The sequence below is a fragment of the Labrus mixtus genome, chromosome 2 (assembly GCF_963584025.1).
Source record: "Labrus mixtus chromosome 2, fLabMix1.1, whole genome shotgun sequence".
Classification (NCBI taxonomy): Eukaryota; Metazoa; Chordata; class Actinopteri; order Labriformes; family Labridae; genus Labrus; species Labrus mixtus.
In genome coordinates, this window is record NC_083613.1 from 19,392,987 (window position 1) to 19,412,545 (window position 19,559).

A 19,559-nucleotide genomic window follows, 5' to 3' on the forward strand; every position below is an offset into this window, starting at 1 on the left:
TGAGTCGTACATCTAGGCTATTTATTTGTCTCATTACAACGAAAAACTCGAATTGTAGGCTAACTGTAACACAATGAAACTATAGTGACACAGTAATATAATCATATATAGTGGTGTGTTTCTCTTTCTTAATTTAAAGAAAGCTGAATAACTATTTATTTTGATGAGAAGTTTGTATATAGGCTACAGTATTAACCTTGCTTATAGGCCTATTATAGCCTACATTTATCAATTTCAGTTTGAATGTTTAAACACTGTTATTATGATATTGCTATAGCTGGCATGTATGATGTCTCAAATCCAAGAAGATTTTTTTTCAAGTTCAAAATTCAAACAACAAAACAAGTGTATGAGTTCAAGCACAGAGTTCATGTACTTTCTCTACTCGTGGACTGGAAAAGAGGTCCAGTACAGGATGCACAGGTGTTTCCTGGACTGCTTTCAGTTTTAAGCTGCTAGTTGTAAACACATCAAAATATTTAGCTCTATTAAAGCTATGACTGGTCGAATAAAATGAAAGTGGTCATTCCTTTACAATTGAAGGAGTTTGTACACACATTACTGCAGGAGATCAGACATAATGGACATGCTTTCAATCCAGTCTCCAGAGATTGAAGAGTCGACTGATCACAAATGTATTCCCTACTGGCATTATCCATGAATGGATGTTTTGATGGATGCACTCTGTAATGAATTCAACATGAACACAAGTCTGATATCATGTAACAGTTTTTATCAGCTTTCATAAAAATAATTAATAATGTTCTTGAAATACAAATCCTGAAGAAATGTATCTTATCCTCCTCTTTACTTATCACCTCTAAGTTTCTTCTTGGCAGGAGAGTAGAGGTGGTATGTAAGGGAGAAAAATAGTTGGAGAGAAACATTTCTGGGATGCATTAACTCACTCCACCCAAGACAAAATCTTTACAGTGGAGTTTCCCGTAAAAGACCAAACAAAACCAAGAGTTCTGAAGGAGTAAAGATAGCCAGGCAATAGAGAATCTCATAAACAGGAAATCTGTAATTACTTTTTCCAGTTCTTGCAGCGGCTTTGGGTTTCCATTTTGTCACACTGCAAAATCAATGAGCAAGGCCACAAATCCTTCACACATGCTATGAGGCATTTAAGATCACACTCTGGATGACAGGAATATGTGACTACGTATATACTTAGAATTAACACAACTAAGAAACAGAAAGCAGTGAATGTTGTATTTTAGTTCAATGCCATTGTAATTACTTGAAATTGCAATGAAATATCACTTAAAGACACTGAATATAGGCTATTGTTTGTACAAAGGGTTTTCACTTATTCACATAATAAAATAAACAATACATTTTGGAGCTTAGTACTTTTTTCAAGCGAGCACATCACTACAGTGTTGTATAAACACACACACACACACACACACACACACACACACACACACACACACACACACACACACACACACGCACAAAATCAAGCTTATATAATTTTACATAATAACAATACACTTCCTGCACCTCTAGGAATAAAGTCCTTCAGAGTGATGAAACTAAACAGTAAGAATCACAAACAGTTACACTTTGTTTATGGGAACTTTCATATTGGCCAAGATGCACAACAGTTGTTGATAATTATAGCATTACACGTTTTTCTTTCATTTCACATTTTATATTTATTAAAAACATATGAAAAATAGCAAAGAAAATATACAAACAGACAAAGAAAATAACAATGAGAACTTCCTTTTGTTGTGTATTTTCTTTAAGCCCATGTTGGAAAATGGTGTAGGATGAAGTGAAAAAAACTAGTCCTACCCCTTTTTCTTTTTAGGCTTCACCAATACCTGAGCTTTCAAAATAAAATCATAGAATACAGTTAACTAGCTAAGCAACAAAACACAACAACAAATAGAATATATAACTCACATCAGCTGGTAGACAGTACAGACCTTACATCTTATATTATTCCATCTTACTCATTGATTCTTCAGTTCTACATCTGTTTCGTTTACGTTGGACAGAAACGTGGTTGTAACCCAACAGAGCAGGAAGCAGAGGATCCTTTTACATGTTTTAATTTCTTCACTACAGCTGTTCCATAGATTAATCCACTTTATTGTGATGAAGTTTCACATTGGTTTTCCCAGCTTGTTTTTTGTACATAAATAAACCTCTGAGGTTGTCTTTATTTTCCCTTTTCTCAACAAATCTTTGGATACTGTTCCGTAACTGTTTATTTTGAACTCTGGACATGATTTGAATAGTTTTGAAATTGACCAGGTCCTTAAGTTTCAATGTCTTCAGTTTGAAGAAGAGTGGTTTTATTGGTTTTGTAAGAGGATATATTCATGATTCTTATTGCTCATTTCTGAAGAAAGCAGATCGGTACTGTATTTGTTCTGTATGTCTTCCCCCAGACCTCCACACATGAACTCATGTGTGGGAATATTAAGGAGCAGCACAAAGTGTATAGTGACTGTTGACATATTATGAAAAATAATTTTAAAAAATCAACTTTTTCAGTGTTTTTGAACATATTTAGGTGACCTGAGTGTCAGCTGACCCACAAAATGTGAAATAAATTCATCCAGTCTTTTGTTTGTAGTCTGCATAAGTCTTACAGCACAGAGAAAAATGCTCTGTTTCAAATTTGCTCAACTTGTGACATCACAAGTGGGATTCTGGGAAAAAATAAATCCCCTTCCCTCCCCTGATATCTCCAACCATGGACTCCATCCCCAGCCTAGAACAAAACTTTATGTCTGCCATTTGTATTCTCGCTAGTGAAGGAGTGATGTCTACTAGGAAAACTCAGGGAGGGCTCATTGCATTTAAAGAGACACACACCCCAAAACCGAGCGCTCTGAGAGAGCTGGTTCATACAGGGTCACAAACCTCATCTGGTGCTTGATTCATGTTATATTTTGACCAAAGCACAGCACAGATGTTTCATTTAGACCACAGGGGACTGTTTGAAAAGGTACAAAAGGGGTATAATGTGTCCTCTATAACAGCACTTTCACTTTATATTGAAATTGATTGAGATTTGGCAGTGGACAATATTACAAAGTTCTTTTGGATCTAAACATCTGTATTTATAAACCATTTTCACTCTTGAGGTTTACCTCATATCAGTTCACATAAGAAACCTGTTTTAATGTGATAAGAGTGAACATCTTAACTTCAAACAGCGTCTTTCCATTTTACCAAACTATTAACAAACAAACTAACAAGTAGTTACTTAAACTCAAATCTGTAAAGTTTACACCAATACTAGGAGAATGTAGACATAGCCGGTGTAATAACATCAAATATATATTACCCTGGAGCTGAAAATAGTCTTTCACCAATGCCCTTTTATCCAATATGAATAATGTTTGATAAAAAATATAGTGGCCTGCTGAAAAGAGCAGTTAAAAATCATGTGACCTGTCTTTTATCGTTATTAGAAACAAATGAACTGACCACTACAGACACGGAAAGAGAGATGTCATTATTCAGTCTGACTGGAACATAAAAAGACAGCATAACCCTGCTGTGTCAGATAAGTTATCTGATAAACCGGATCAGAAGATATGAGCTAAGAAATGTTCACTCACTCACCAATTCACAAAATACTCTAAACTATGTACATCCCTCCTTAAACAGTGAACACAGTTTTCAACTGAGCTTTACCGAAAGTTAAGTTTCAGTGTGAATAGAGCAAGTTATTTTCTTTTCATTCAGTGCTTAGGATAGACAAATTGTCTGAAGACAAATAAAGACATTTGATCTAAATACATGACAAAGAGAGAACAGGACAAGGGGGAGTGGGAGATGTAGAAGAGGTTGCTCACCAGGCTCAAACAGGTGAAGTTGTGGCTCATGGTTTGCTTCAGCCACAGGGGAGCCTCTTGACTTACAACTCTTCACTCTACGGTGGGCACGGCAGAATGTAGTGAGCGAAAGCGGAAAACGCTCAAAATCAGGTCGTATTGTCCCATTCGTTTGTTTTTGTAGTAGAGGGTCCATATGATAACACCAATGATGACAAGTAGAACAACAGCAAATAGAATACCAACTATAATGTATACGATGTTGTTGGCTGTGAAGAGATGAGTAAAAAAAGAAAAAGGGGGGGGGGGGGGGGATTAAACGTTATTCAACAAAAACAGCCACAACACAGAGGTTCCACTGATGCCACGATATCAGATTTTAAACAACCTGTTTCCATACCACAGCAACAGTCACAGAAGTCCTATGCACCCAAATTTCTCGTTTTTAATGACTAAAAATTGCAGCAAAACTCTTGCACACTGTTGAAATGGCAGTACTCTCTCTCTTCAGCTCTTGGCAGCTGTGTGTTAAAATGTGACTGAAGATCTGTCTTTTTTTTTTAAGCTTTGGTACTTTTTGATACTATCTATGATTAAAATAATAGTGTTTCAAAACACATGGAATCAAAAAGTATCAAAGTATCACATTTTTAACAACCTTACAAAGTGAAGTTTTCCCTGAAATATTTAAAACATTTTTAAAAAGGATGCACTGTCAGAATAATGACTTTAGCTGTTGTTCGATAGATACTAATGGGTTATCATACTGTATATCCATTAATTTTTCAAGCCCCCTGGTTTGGAAGTTGGGAAATGATGAGGCTTTCTTAGATTTCTAACATCTATTCAATCAGAAACCTGGAACCCAGCAATAAGTCAATATAACGACTACTGACAGCTGGTGCATTTTTCCCAGGGTGGTGGATCTTTCTGGCAGATGGAAAGGGATGTACACCTGATTCTTAAACATAATGGAAATTGTCATTAACAGGCTAACAGAATTAGCATCTTGATAATTGTAACTATTGTATGTATTAGACTTCACAGTGTTCAGTAAAATAGATTGTGAAGTTAAGAGAAGATCAATTATTTTTTTATCATCTCTACAGTCTAACACTACAGTTGTGACATTGGTCAGAAGTCGGTGGCTTGTAGGCTGAATTAATTTGTCACTAATGATCAGCAAATCAAAGGGGCATGCTAAGACACCTGTCACACATTTAGACTAAGGAAGAAAATAGAGTGCTAGGACTGTAACACAATGAGCCAATTTACAGATATGACTTGTTTTGTATGTTAGAGTTTAGCTAGACCATTTATGCCAGTCGTCCATGATGCAGCATTAACCAATCTGAGCAGAATGTCAGAAGAAAATGGCTACTGTGTGAACATGATCTATGCAATGATACCTTCTGCTGTCACGTTCTCACCTGAAAGTAACATGGCTTTTCAGTATTTCTGATTTATTTCATTTAACAATCACATCACTGAAGAGAGGACATGTAAAAATGTAAAACTCACCATGGACTTTCACATGAAACTCCTCAGTGAAGTTCCAATAGCCGTTGCTGACAGTACAGGTGTACATGCCCTCATGTTCAGCAGCTGCAGATTCAAAAGTGAGGATGCTGCTCCAGGAGGGGTGAAGGCTACCCGATGGAAGCGTCCAGTTGTATGAGGGGCTCGGGTTTCCATCAGACGAGCAATCCAGTTTTAGCTGGTTTCCTTCATTGATGGTGATCAACCCTGGATGTTTTGACACCTGTAGCTTAGGCGCGTCTGTTTTTAACAAAATGTGGGTGAAACATAACACGTCATAGGATTAAAATGGGAGCAATTTTAAAATGTATACATATTAATTTAAACACATATACAATGAGTTATAAAGGAGCAGTGTGGGAGGATACCTCAACATTTTCTCCTATTTCTCCTGATTTATTCACTACTCAGGCATTTGCTTGATATATTTTTTCACAATTAACTGAATACCTTTATTGACGGACACAGATCTATTCAATAGCTATTTTGCGGATCGATACAAAATATGTTCATATTATTGTATTACAAACATTTGACTGTACAAAAGAAGAGGATGAAGCCTCAGTGTCTTAAACACAATGCCAATGTGGACGTGCCTCAAACCTGCATTCTTCTATTGACCAAAGAAGTCAGTGTATAATGTAACTCTATGAAAAAATGAGACTACCTCTGACTAGGTTTAATAAACCTATGGTCTCATTTGCTCGTTTCATGTCTTCTTCAACACTGAGAGATGATCATTTGGTATTTCCTGATTCAATGTTAGTAAAATTCATGATTCTCTACAACGTGTTTAGCTTGTGATTGAAAACGTGCTACCATGTCCGATCTTAACTAGAACATAAGTGTAGAAATGACTGTCTTACCCCTTTGTTCAAATATGGTCACTTCCTGCTTAAAAACTAAGATGGCAACAGCCACAGTGCCAAATTTGAGAATTCAACATGGTTGCCCACAAATCAAAGTTAGACAACACTTGACAAGACTCTACAGTTTGTAAATGTGAATGCAGAGTTGGGTAATTCAAATATGCTGGGTCATGATTACAAACAACTGGTTTTGCATACCAAGTAGTCATGTGACCCATTGCTTCAATAATTATTCAAGAAATTGATGAAAATCTATTTTTTTCATAACTGAAAAAGAAGATTTTTGTTATCAGACTCACAGTATACAGTGGTAGTCATGTTTTGAGATATCACCACTGGAGGGGGCTGTGGTCCTTCAGGTCCCAGGACAAGCTCTGCTGCACACCAATACGCAGCACCATCTTCACGTTTAAGGGGGACGACGTCCCAAGTATAGGAATGAGTCATTGGTTTTTTCACATAACTGTTGTTAACCTGTACTTGACCAACAACTGAATGTCCTCTGTAGAAGATTGCCTTGACTTTTTCAACAGGAGCAACATTATGTACTGTACACTGCAGAGTGTACGGATGAGCCTCTATCAATGGCCCGGTGTGGTTAGTAAAGCTGATGGACACCTTATCTGGGGGCTCTGTGGAGACAAACAGAAAGAGAGCTTGGGTTGAATACATTAATAGGCATATTATTTTGTTTCTCAATGATACAATTGTCACACAAGCAACAGTATTCTGTTCATTTAGTTCATCAGCAGGTTTACTTACTGTATAAGATTAGGGGCAGGATGGTACAACACTGGACATCAGGATCAGAAACATTCTCAGCAGCCTTATTGTAATAGCACTGGAGACGAGCTGTCCATTCAGTGAAGTTATCAATATTCCAGGAAATTGTGGTTCCGTTTATTGTTGCCTTTCCCACAGAATGCTCTAAGTTAAATAATTCGTTGAGGCATTCTTGCTCACATGCATTGCAGATCACAGACGCTGGGTCACCATACTTGACGACAAGCCGGGATGGAGTGAACACAGGTTTATCTTTACAGTTGAGAACTGTAACACAAACAAGAAGAGTGAAGATTTGAGAACTGAATGTAAAACAAATGTCTAAATCCAAAACTGTAATTTTGCTCATATTTATTTAAGAAGCCATTCAGTGTCTATCAACCATAACTTATGTTGTTATAACAGTGTTTCTGTCTGGTCTTTTAATGTAGGCCAGTTTTTTTTCTTCCTGATAGCTCTTCCTATTTAGTCTACTCATGGTGTTTCCAGCCAATCTCATCCATCTGCAAACAAACACAGTGCAGTCCTGCTAAACCTGCACAAGCCTCAAAATGCTTTAGTTTTACATTGCATTTTTAATGTAGGCCTATTTCTAAATATAGCCTATCACACTTGATATAAATGCCTATAGGTTCTGTTTTTTAGGTCAACATCAACAATGGCTAAGTAAGCCTGGGCACAAAAACACTAAGGAGCCCCATAGCTGACAGAAAGCTAAGAAAATATTCAGATTATAAGAAAAAGATATGTTTTAAGTCAATACAGTATCATTTTCACTAAACATTTTGTCTAAAATGTACATCCGGTCACAACTAGGCTATTGCTTAACTATGCAACAGGTTAACGGGGATGAGAAAACTAATTTGAGCCTATAATGATTTAAGAATAAAAGAAAACGTTTGATAAGACGTGAATAGATAACAATGACAGAAAGCAACAACTGTCCATTTTTACCTCATCTGATAAAAAGAAACATGCGATAAGAATATAAATAGCCTACGCAATAATAGCCTATGATACCGTGTTTGATAGCAAGTCTACCGGAAGCACAACAGAAGGCAAACGATCAGACGAACAGATAAATTACATTTCTGAAAACTTACCACAGCCCGACGCGTGGAAGTCGAGTAGAAATGTCATCAAAGACAAAACAAAAATCACTTCACAGAAAAGCATTGTGTGTTTCCTGATGGTATTGGAGGTAAATTAACGGAAAGGTTAACCCTGGAGCGAGAACAAGAGTGAAAGTTAAGGCGCTGGACAAACCCCCCCAAGTCCACTCCCTGCTTTTCATTTTGTTGAGATGACCGAGGTTACTGTAGCTTTTACAATCACGTCACTGTTTAGTGGGAAGGACTGGGACATGTACATCAGGACGTGAAATTGAAACTAGTCAGGGAGGATATCCGATTCGTTGTGACTTCTCGGAAATTCCGTGAGTTTTTTAGAAAAGCTATGAATGAATTTATAGCCCTACCCACCCACCGAGCTTCAGATAGTCTACCATTCAAAATGGAAACACTTGCCTACACAGGACCTCAAAGTCTAATCCGGCCTGTGTTTTGGTGGAGGAATGTCAGTTGTGCAGAAACACACTTGCCTTATCGCATTCCTGACTGTGTCAGCTCTTCAGATCTTCACATGACATCATCTTTTTTCAGCCTACAGCTGCCCCCTCCCTTCATACTTTAAATTCTTGATATCCAGCTGTTTATCATTTTTACTTCATCAGTGTTGCCTGCCTGGCTATTATTTATCATTTCCCCCTCAGTTAGGCCTACATAGCCCCCTCCCTCCACCCTTCAAGCTGGTCAGGAATCATTCAAAGGCCAGATTTTCTTATGGCAATAGCCTACTGTTAGGAAAAGAGCAGCAGAGCCATTGAACTCAAAAGAAAACCATCCGGGAATTGTAATATGGCCAACTATAGTCTACCCTTGAGCTCATTTTAATTATAGCCTAATTATTTATTGTTCAAGTTTGTTTTCCAACATGTCAGATTCAGAATCGTATTAACTTTATAGGCATATTTTTTGGAAAGAGCAACATGAATCAACACCATACAGGCCTTGCTCAGAGAAGAATATGCTTGACATTTCAGGAAGTTCAGCTCTTGTTGTTTAGGCTATTTTGTTGAGTTGATATGGTAACACACTCACAAAATGTATTACAGCTAACATAAGCAGCCCCTCAGCACAGCTTATCCTCGTGACAGGAAACAAGGGGAGAGAGTTATCCTGACCTGTCTGTCCAAACATAACATTTGCAGCTCCTCCACATCCCAATAGGTTAAATCTGTTTCTGTTTGAAATCCCTGGACATGTAAATAGAACAAGGGACATCTGCACACAACCATTATAAGTTAGCTGTAAATGATATCCTATAACCACAGCATGTTATATTTCATTCTCATTTTCTGTGTGGATTTTTCAAATGACACTAAAGTCTGTTTGAGAAGTCTTTTTTGGTTTAGGTTTTGTTCTTTTTTGATGGTTTGGTAGCTTTTTAAGTCCTGCTGTACTAAGCTGCTTGGGGGGTTATTTGTTTTTAGAGGGAGGTTTAAACTTTTTGATGGCATGTGTTGAATAAACAAGAAATCATTTGTTAATTTGTGACCTTTAAATGATCTGCATGTAAACATATCGGCAAAAAGGGGGAAATAGGTTCTTCCTGTTTCCTCATTTTAAAATGGAATTTTACCTAGCTTTTCATGTTCTAGTTCTTTTCACTAGATCCTGTTGTTAAGGTTACAGAACACTCGCACATTAGCGCTCAAAAGGCGCTCAAGTGTGAACACGACCTAATGCTGGTTGAGATATTCAGTTTGCTTACTGTTTAACTCAGGGGTAAATACTTTACTGATGTCCTTCCTGATTCTGCTTATTGGCTGCCAACACACATGCAGGCAGAGAGGGCAGGATGTCACAGCAAGACAGACTGAGCTTTTTCCACTGTTTACTGGCTGCTGGCCATAACTCAAGGTTGTAGCATACAGAAATGATAGTTTACACATTTCCAGTGAGAGTATTCCTGACATCACCCCAACATGTTAAAGACAGACACAGATTAAAAACTGGCTCAACAGGAAATACACACACACACACACTCAAATTCAATAGTTCACCTCCATGTCTTTAATCTAATTACTCATTACCCTTATTAAACTTGTCTGTGCATGTTCTTTCAGAGCTATAGTTGTTTGGGATAAGGTGGAGCAGTCAGGCATGTTCCAGTTCACAGTAATGATGTAGGCCAGCTCTTTGTGGAGATTGTAAGTTTAAACAGTCTGACACTTGCACATAAACAGAGGCAGGATGAAACAGCAGCTGGCTGAAGATCTCTCACAATCTCATGTGAAATAGGCAACATATAACCAAGCATGTTAACAAGGATGACATCTCTCCAGTGGTCTTAAAAGAAAAATGGAAGTGAAACAATTCTAAGAAGTTGATGTCAACTGAGGGGAAGTTGACTTCTGATGACGTTTCAGGCTGAGTGTGAAAGGGGATTTCGTTGGGTTACAAAACTAGACAGCTTGAGCAGAACGTGATCTTCAGATGAATCAACAAGCACATTTAGATCAGAGATGACAGAAACATGATCACTGTCACATGAGTTAACTGAGGAGGTTGGATTAGAATAGGATTAGTTCATGCTGATGGATACTTTACTTGCATAACTTTAATAAAGAAATGTAAAAGGTATGAATTAATTTGAATGAACTTCTCATGGCTGTCTGGTAATATTATTCCATGCTTGATTTGCTTTGTGAGCATATTGAGTCAACCTGAGCACATCTTAGCAGGTGAATTCTTAAGGTTGCCTTCAGGATGTCACTGTATACTCTATGTGACTAATTATTACTTTAAGTCCTTTATCCCCCTCTGCTGTCCACCATCTGCATTTCATTTTTCGCTAAATAATTTATTTAGTGCCCAAATATCTAGTGAATCTTTTTAGATTGTGAGTCATTGGAGATTATACATTTTTATTAAAAAATTCCACATCTTGTTTCCAATCGCTATAATCTTTAAATCTTAACATTTTGTGATTAATAGTATTTTCTTTCATATGTGTGTGTATCATAGACTGTATATAAACATAGATGTAATCTTGGTGGCATCACCCATTGGTTTCTAATACAAGCATTTGAAGCCAATCAATGGGGTCGCCATATTGGAAAATCTGTCTCAAATTTACTGCAGGGGCTTAAAAGGCAAAGAGCTGGAGCTGAGGCGGGCCTTAAGCCTCCTGACAAACAGCTATACTATGCCCACTGTTTAATCAGCTCAGCCAAGTCCGTTAATATAATTCTAATCAAAATGCAGTGTTGGTCAGTAAAAGCACTACAAATAGCTGCTTTAGTTGTTTAACTACATGTTCCAGTAGCTTTGTGGTAGTTTTCTAAATGAAATAGCTTTTGCTTCACTGTTTTATTGATCAAAGTGTGGTAGGGTCCAGGTAAGCTGCATTTTTCCCACAACAAAGTTGAAGCACAGAGGAGCGCTCTTTAATGGTCCGAAATCAAACTTTAAAGGATGAGTCAAAGACTCAGAAGTCTAAACATGGACATTTAGTGGAATAGTGTAGCAACCCTGAATGGAGAGTCGCTCTGAGTTTGGACAGTTTGTGGATCAAAAGATCATGGGACTGTAAATGTCCAGTTAGAACAAGTGTGTTAAAAACATTAAAGTCACTGTTAAGTCGTGTGGTTGTTAATAACTGATAAGTGCCCATTTCCACTGTGATACAGAATGTGAATTCAGTTAACGATTTTTACACCAAGAGTGTGAGAGATGACTCACTTATAGACCTCTGGCTAGTGTTATGACTGCATGTGTGAATAAAACTGTTCTCCTGCTATGGTTTGCACAGTACAGCAGCTGCGTGTGTGTTAAACTGAGATCGTCGCCTCTGACATGTTATTGACACAGCAGCTTGCCACAATACCTCCGCATAACGGTAACATCACTGTCTAATCCTTGATGTCCCTGTAGACAGGTGATCATCAGTTCATCTACTCTGGATCACACAAGCAGATGATTCTTGAACAAGCTAACATAGCCATCCTATATTCACTTAACCATCACCTGTGCAGACTGCAAACACACTCTAGAAACATGAAAAACAGCTAACTACAGATCATAAGCGGGGTATGAGGAGCACAATACATAAGTAGAGAAGTTGAATCTTAGATTATGAGAAAAAGGGACAAATGAGCCAGTTAGGTTAGTTGAGCCACCTCCGGTTAGAATTCAACTTTGACAGGTTTTGTTGTTGTTTATTTACTAAATAAATGACTCTTCAACTGTTTACTTTAACAAATAATTGTATTGGACAATATTGCCCAAACACAGATACATAACAACCTTGACTTCAAAGTTTGTTTTCTCAATTTTAAAAGTATTTGGATTCCTTTATATGACATTTTCTATAGCAATGAGGAATAAGTGGTGATCTTTGTATAGATTCTTATTTTATGGATTTTTTTCCACTGGTTTAAACGACTTATACAATTTTCTGACGTGTGCTCGATAATGCCTTCATTATGATCAGTTTTAAGAGGCCTCAAGTTGTTTTAGCTGATTTGTAACACCTGTCCTAGTTAGTGAAATTGCAACTTCTTTGAAAAAGCAAGTCTGAATAAATAGTCACAACAAAATCCATGGGGCTCTTTAAATGTATGTTGTTTTAGCAAAATAATCCTTTGTGTATTTTTTTCCGAATAAGGTTGTTATAACAGCAGCCAAAAGACAAAAACAAGTTTAGAATATGTGAACAGAGTGAGAAAGAAATCCCCTCTGTATTACCAACTTTCACTTTTGTTTTGACATGGAAATTACCTTAAATTTGAACCAGCTCTGACTGGAAACCCAAACCAAATGCTGCACTTTAATTTTCAACAACTTTGAAGACATGAAGAACTGAAGAGAACATGCATGTCAGTAGAGTGCATAATTTAATCCATTATAAAAGCAAGTAAAAACAGGAAGCATCTCATTCACTTTCAGAACACCTTATTTTCAACATTTTTATTTTCATTTTCCATCCAAAAAAGTAACAACTGATAATTTGGGTATGGGTATCTTTATCCAAGTAGCTACTTTGATGATTGTTCAGCAGCTCTTCCATCTGGCAAGTTGTGGTAAGTGAAGAGTTCATCTAAACTTCACCTCAAAAATACTTTTTTGTCTTGGAAACAAAAACAAGTTTAGAATATGGGAACAGAGGGAGAAGGAAATCCCCTCTGTATTACCAACTTTCACTTTTGTTTTGACATGGAAATTACCTTAAATTTGAATCAGCTCTGACTGGAAACCCAAACCCAATACTGCACTTTCATTTTCAACAACTTTGAAGACATAACTGAAGAAAACATGCATGTCAGTAGAGGCGGTACTGCATAATTTAGTCCACTATAAAAGCAAGTAAAAACAGCAAGCATCTCATTCACTTTCGGAACACCTTATTTTCAACATTTTTATTTTCCATCCAAAAAAGTAACAACTGATAATTTGGGTATGGGTATCTTTATCCAAGTAGCTACTTTGATGATTGTTCAGCAGCTCTTCCATCTGGCAAGTTGTGGTAAGTGAAGAGTTCATCTAAACTTCACCTCAAAAATACTTTTTTGTCTTGGAAATTTTCACTAGGTAATACAGAATATTACTTAAGCAGATCTGATAAAAAAAAAACATCAACCTTTTTTCGTTAAGCACCTGTTTAAGTCAGCTGAATGTTTACCGAATAAGCTTACAAAGTCAGAACTATTCTTACAAAAGTAGATTCGTTTTAATATGAGTAGATTTTATAGAGTTTAATAGGGTTCAAATTTGTAAAGGGTTGCATGCTGTTGTGTTCATGCAACCTGAGTAAGTTCATCGGCTTACTCAGGTTGTTTGGCTGCTGTCTGCAACGCTTGAATTTGTAGCTGGATGGTCAAAATAAAATGGTTAAGAGGGTTTTGTCAGTATCTCACAATTCCCTTTTTGCTTTTAAAGTTATTTAAATTCAGAGTCTTTATGAAACCTCCTTCAGTGCAGATTGTGTGGCTCTGCTGTTGTTTTCCTTAAGTTGTTAAACTATCTTCAAGATCTTCACAGGGCACCCCTAGAAAAGAGACCTTTGTCCTCCCTGCTAAAATAAAGGATACATAAAAAGATTGCTGCTATGATATTGAGTTGTTCCTGGTAATTTTAAAGAGAAGACTGTGTATAAGACAATAAGTGAGCCATAAGGAAACTACCCAAGATTACAATACACAATCCTGTATTCACATACAAACTGGGGGAAATGGCTACACTGGTTATTAAATCAGGAAATCTGTTTATTTAATTAATCCCAGTCATTTATAAATACACACCCGATTTGCAAGGAAAAACAATCAGTTACAGCAGATAAGAGTGATTCCATTGATTAAAAAAAAATTCCTCTATACATCTTAAAAGCACAGCCAAAGGCAACCCGAGCTCTGTTTTGTCTGTGTGCAGAATGACAGAATTAAGTGTTTTAAATCATCATACAAATATGAAATATCTGTTTGCTAATTTTACACAGTTTCAAATCTAGATTGTCTAAATAATGTCTGCATTATAGAAACTATATGCAGTCCATCCAGACCAGTAAGGAACATCGTGAGCCAAGCCTCAGGTAAGTACATTTCTATGCTAAACCTTTGAAATCTGTTTCCTTATTTTGAGTCATACTGTACTCCCAAACAAAGCTATACACAGCTTGACAGCCAACAAGGTTTTGTGGTCTAGCCGTTTTCTATGAATAAAGTCGTACTTCGGCTATTCCAAAGAAAATATCTCTGTAAATACAGCCCACTAATTCCCATGTTGTATCTTTAAACTGAGCCAGGCTAATTGTTTCTCTGTTTTCAGTATTTATGCTACACAAAGCTAGCTGGTGCTAAGCTAGCTGCAGTGGTCAATCTAACTTTACCAAAATATGACAACTGTTTGCTAACTTGTTTTAAGTGTTTTTCTTTAATAATGGTTGTTGTTTTGTGTATTTCCCTTCCACCTAAATCACCGCACAGATAAGCTTCAGCCGAAGTATTCATCATCTCTTGACACAAACCCCAACGAAGAAGGAAACCCTGGACCGTTGAACATCTCGAAGTTCACTTTAGTGGGTGTTGGGGCCATTTTTGGTGTTTTGGTTATTGGTGCTATGGGGTGGCACTTTAAAACGAGGCAACCGAAACTTATTTAAACAATGCTGATTAGCAGCAGGTGTCGCGCACAAGGAAGGTAAGGAATGGTTTTTAACCGTGGCACGTCATGGTGAAAGTTGAATACCGAGGCAAGAATCAAGCATTTTCTTTTCTTTTATTTACAAATCTTTATTATGTTGACTAATTAAAAGGATTGGCATATCCAACTGGAAGATTTTGTGTTTGTTAGTTTGTTTTTGGACTCACGCCAAGGAGCCACGCGTACTAAACCGATCCAACAAAGAAATGTGCGTCAACAGTGGGCCTTACCGCCCTCAGCAGAAGTGTCCTCAATCATATCAACTCTGTAGGCTGTGCTGAGGAAGTAGGCAAATCTGTTCTGTCAGTAACTATGTTGTAACTGTGCAATTTGGGCAAGTTAAGAATGCTTTGATCTCACACTGTGCCTTTCAATGGAAAAAATAAATAAATCATCTTTTGAATCTTAGAACATAACAAACAAAACAGAAACCATGAAGTACTGAAACCTTTCATGCAGTCATGTACATTGTCTGAGAATGAACCTAAACCTGCGCAGAGAATAAAAAGCATAAAACATTATGAACCTGTGAATTATTTGTAGCTGGTATTGTTGTTTGGTACAGTTGGTCTCTTTGTAGTTTTTGTTTGTTGTAGAGGTTTGTGGTTTGAATTGAGCATGTATTAAGCAGCTGTTTTGCTTAACCCAATTCAATATCGATTCAAGGAATCCTGAGATCGATTTTTTTTTTCCCGTTGTAATGACACCCCTCTCCACTGGGGGCACTGTGGGTGCTGTGAATTCAAGTCACGCACATTTTTGCACTCATACTGTACATTCATGTTTTATTCTAGAGTAATGCAAATATAAATTAAATTTTTTGAGTAAGTTTTTTTTAAACAAATATAAACATAATTATTTAACAAACATAAGAAGGTACTGTGATCTCAGTATTTCTCTCACCTATGTGTAATGTTGAATCGATATCAAAGCATATTGATCAATATCGAATCGTGACACAAAGAATCGAAATCGAATCGTGAGGTTGTGGACAATAACCAGCTCTCATATTATGCTGTGCTAAATGTGCTTATACTTTAGCAGTAATAAAGACTTGCCCTGCACCAACTAATCGCTGAATTTGAGTGTTCTCCCGTCTTACATGCCTGCAAGATGGCTGTCAGAGAGTAACAACTTTCTGTCATTAAAACTAAAACATACAGCACACCACCTTGTGGTGCTTTTTTTCTCTTTAAATTAGTGATATTCTGGCTGTTACATGGTTTAAAATGAGCAAATCACTTCCAGTCTGTTAAATTCTTCATCTACATTGATGTTTCCAGGTATTAGCTTATCTATTTGAAGAACATTTTATAACAGAGAGGTGATTTTAAACTCGGTGACAATCGAGTTAACATGTGAGCATGCCAAGTAAGAAGTATTGTTTGTTAACTAAAACGTATTACTTTTTATTCATTCATTAATTTTTTTATAATTTCAGAGTTTCATAATGTGATTATGGCCAAACCTCATATCAGGAACAGTTCAATTAGTTGTACAACATTAGTATGACTACCATCTGTTGAAAACAGAGATTGCAAGGCATGTAGAGCGAGACGCCAGCAGGGGAATGAGATAATGAGCCGTACATGCTGGAAAATAACTATTAGTGTAATGAAGATAATAAAACTAAACTCAGTTGGGACACTAGTCTGTTGCTTTTCACTGGATTCACTCAGGTGTGTCGGCCAGAACACCACTTCAGGCCTTATTCCAGAATATGAATAACAAGAGTGCAGAATTGGTTGAATGGCTGTTTACTTCTTCCTCATAGTGAAACAAAATACAGGCATCTCAGTGGCCATTCAATATGACAGAGTATTGGGTCTTGTTGTGGTTTTCTATAAGAAAAAAAATAGCAGAATATATACTTAAGGAACACAAATCTGAATGCTTCATCTTACCTCTATAACATACAAAACACTATACAGTAATGTAATAGGTTATAATATGTAAATAAATAAAGGTAAGCTACATGTCTCTTTAACCTAAAGTATTAAACACAGAAAGGCTATCGTAGGCTTAACAGTCATACAATCATTCCCCTATAAAAATACTACGATGCTTTTATTGTGAAGCACGGTAAAAAAATACTACGATGCTTTTATTGTGAAGCACGGACATCAAACTTTCATCCTCGTGCAGAGAGCAACACTTCGCAAACCTTGTAACTAACAGGCAACTAAAATAACATTAATATTAACACGGGAAAGAATTAGCACTAGGTAGGCTAAGCACAAACATGTAATGAATTCGACATGACTCTTTTTCAACTACTGTGTGGCTCCAACTAAGCCGGGGGACAGTTAGCAAGCCATGTCGGGGCCGTGACGTCAGCTAATTAGCATTTCCAGAATACGCCGAACCACTAAGCTCTAAACTCCGGCTCCGCGGGAGTTAACAACTTCGCCTCAACATTAAAGAACACACAATGTCACATATAAGACTTCAGGTAAGTACTCACTCTTTTCATTCACGCACAACCAATTTATGAAGTAATTACTCTGCACACTGATGGCTCATCTGTCATCGACTGATGCACACTGCTCATTACTACATGATGTAATTCACTATATGACCAGCAGGTGACACCTCTCCCCTATTGAGCACAATATCATCACATTAAACTGAACAGGAATCAAACACTATTTTAACATAAAGCAAAAACCTTAACATGTAACTTTGGGGCCTTTTCTACAATTAGCCTATTAGAATGACTGGCTGACGTTTTCCTGGTTAAATGAAGAAAATACATAGAACTACCCTGAGTGAACGTGAAAGTCTTAAAGAGCCCATATTATGCCCTTTTTGGGGTTCGTATATTTAATCTATGTACCTACTTTTGTACGTTCACAATAGCTGAAAAAAATGTCTGTTTTCATGTACTGCTCCTCCTTGCTCCCTAGTGATGTGTAGTTCGTGAACGATTCGTTCAAAACGAACGAATCATCTGGGTGAACGAACTGAACTGAATCACTTGTTCTCATGTCTCTCTCTAGACCGTAAGAGTCGCTCAAAGCCCGCCCTCCCTCCTCTCCTCAGTCAGTACAGTGTGTGTGTGTGTGTGTGTGTGTGTGTGTGTGTGTGTGTGTGTGTGTGTGTGTGTGTGTGTGTGCGACTGAGGCTGGTGACTCGCAGTCTCGCTTGTTCACGTTCAGTCAGTGTTTCGTTCACTGAACGTACTGAGAGGAAGAGAGTGACTCGGAGGTGGAGCTCTCGTTCAGTTCGTTCAGTGAATGAACTGAATGAGAGCTCCGACATGAATCACTGAACGAACTGAACGAGAGCTCCGACGTGAATCACTGAACGCACTGAACGAGAGCTCCGACATGAATCACTGAACGAACTGAACGAGAGCTCCGACATGAATCACTGAACGAACTGAGAGGAAGTGCGGAGCTCTCGTTCAGTGAACGAACTGAACGTGTACTGAACGTACTGAACAGAACGGTCGGGGAAAAATAAATGTGATTGTCTTAGCAGCTTTCAGTTTGCAAACTTTAACTTTATCCAACTAAATTCTCGGCTCATTGGTTTATTATTCACCACCGACTGTTCTCAGTACGATCGCGAGCAGAACTAAATGTTTGGCCGTGTTTCAGCTTATTAAATTCTGGTTCACAGACAGAGCTGCGGAGAAGTACTGAACGATTCGGTGAACAAATCTTTTGAACGAATCACTTCACTGAACTGATTCTACTGATTCAGTACACTGAAAATAACTGCTTTTCCCATCACTATTGCTCCCTCTACGCTCTGAGTCCGTCAGCTGCACTCTGTTGAGCCCACACTGTTAGACCCCACGTGGGCCAAGTCTGCTCTGATTGGTCTGCCGATCCGCTCTGTCGTTATTGGTCAGTTGCTCAGCACGCGTCTCTGAAATTTCAACATGAGCTGCAGGGCTTGCCACAATGAGCCAATGGACTTAGATCAGTGATCTCACACTGACAATGACGTCTGACTGACAAATTTTTATCGAGGGGGGCTAGAACCGAGCGTTACATGCAGCTAATGCTACAGCTAACAGGAGGACGTAGGAGAAGCCGCGTTTCCACGGACTTTGAATTTTTGCACATAGATGTGCCTAAACATGCACAGGACACTTGGAAAACACACTAAAGGGCATATAAAACCAGAAAAAGCATAATATGGGACCTTTAAACTCCTGATACAGTCAATTTATGCCTGTTGTACAATGATTAGAAGTAACTTACTAAAGAGCTTTGAATTAAGGTTCTTTATTTATTGGTACTCGAGTAAATGTGGATTACTCAAAACCTTCCTCATGATCCTAATTCCCC

At 37.7% G+C, this 19,559-nt stretch overlaps 1 protein-coding gene and 1 long non-coding RNA gene across 4 annotated transcripts; one reads left to right on the forward strand and one right to left on the reverse strand.

Annotated features, from left to right (window-relative positions):
- Nucleotides 1-1,201: 1,201 nt before the first annotated feature.
- On the reverse strand, nucleotides 1,202-8,339 carry LOC132987736 (vascular cell adhesion protein 1-like). 3 transcript variants are annotated; one of them, XM_061054695.1, is made up of 6 exons: nucleotides 8,101-8,337; nucleotides 6,977-7,264; nucleotides 6,514-6,846; nucleotides 5,328-5,585; nucleotides 3,894-4,075; nucleotides 1,202-3,719 (listed from the first exon to the last, which is right to left on the reverse strand). In XM_061054695.1, the coding sequence occupies exons 1-5, from the start codon at nucleotides 8,171-8,173 to the stop codon at nucleotides 3,900-3,902; spliced, it is 1,128 nt and encodes a 375-aa protein (XP_060910678.1). In that variant the 5' UTR covers nucleotides 8,174-8,337; the 3' UTR covers nucleotides 1,202-3,719; nucleotides 3,894-3,899. The 3 variants fall into 3 exon arrangements, with proteins under 3 accessions (XP_060910678.1, XP_060910677.1, XP_060910679.1); XM_061054694.1 differs by having other exon boundaries at nucleotides 1,202-4,075; XM_061054696.1 differs by lacking the exons at nucleotides 1,202-3,719; nucleotides 3,894-4,075 and adding an exon at nucleotides 4,573-5,236 and having other exon boundaries at nucleotides 8,101-8,339.
- Nucleotides 8,340-13,333: 4,994 nt separating this feature from the next.
- On the forward strand, nucleotides 13,334-15,779 carry LOC132987803 (uncharacterized). The gene is made up of 3 exons (XR_009675755.1): nucleotides 13,334-13,585; nucleotides 14,594-14,647; nucleotides 15,042-15,779. It is a non-coding gene; the product is annotated as an uncharacterized LOC132987803 (long non-coding RNA).
- The last annotated feature ends 3,780 nt before the right edge of the window (nucleotides 15,780-19,559 follow it).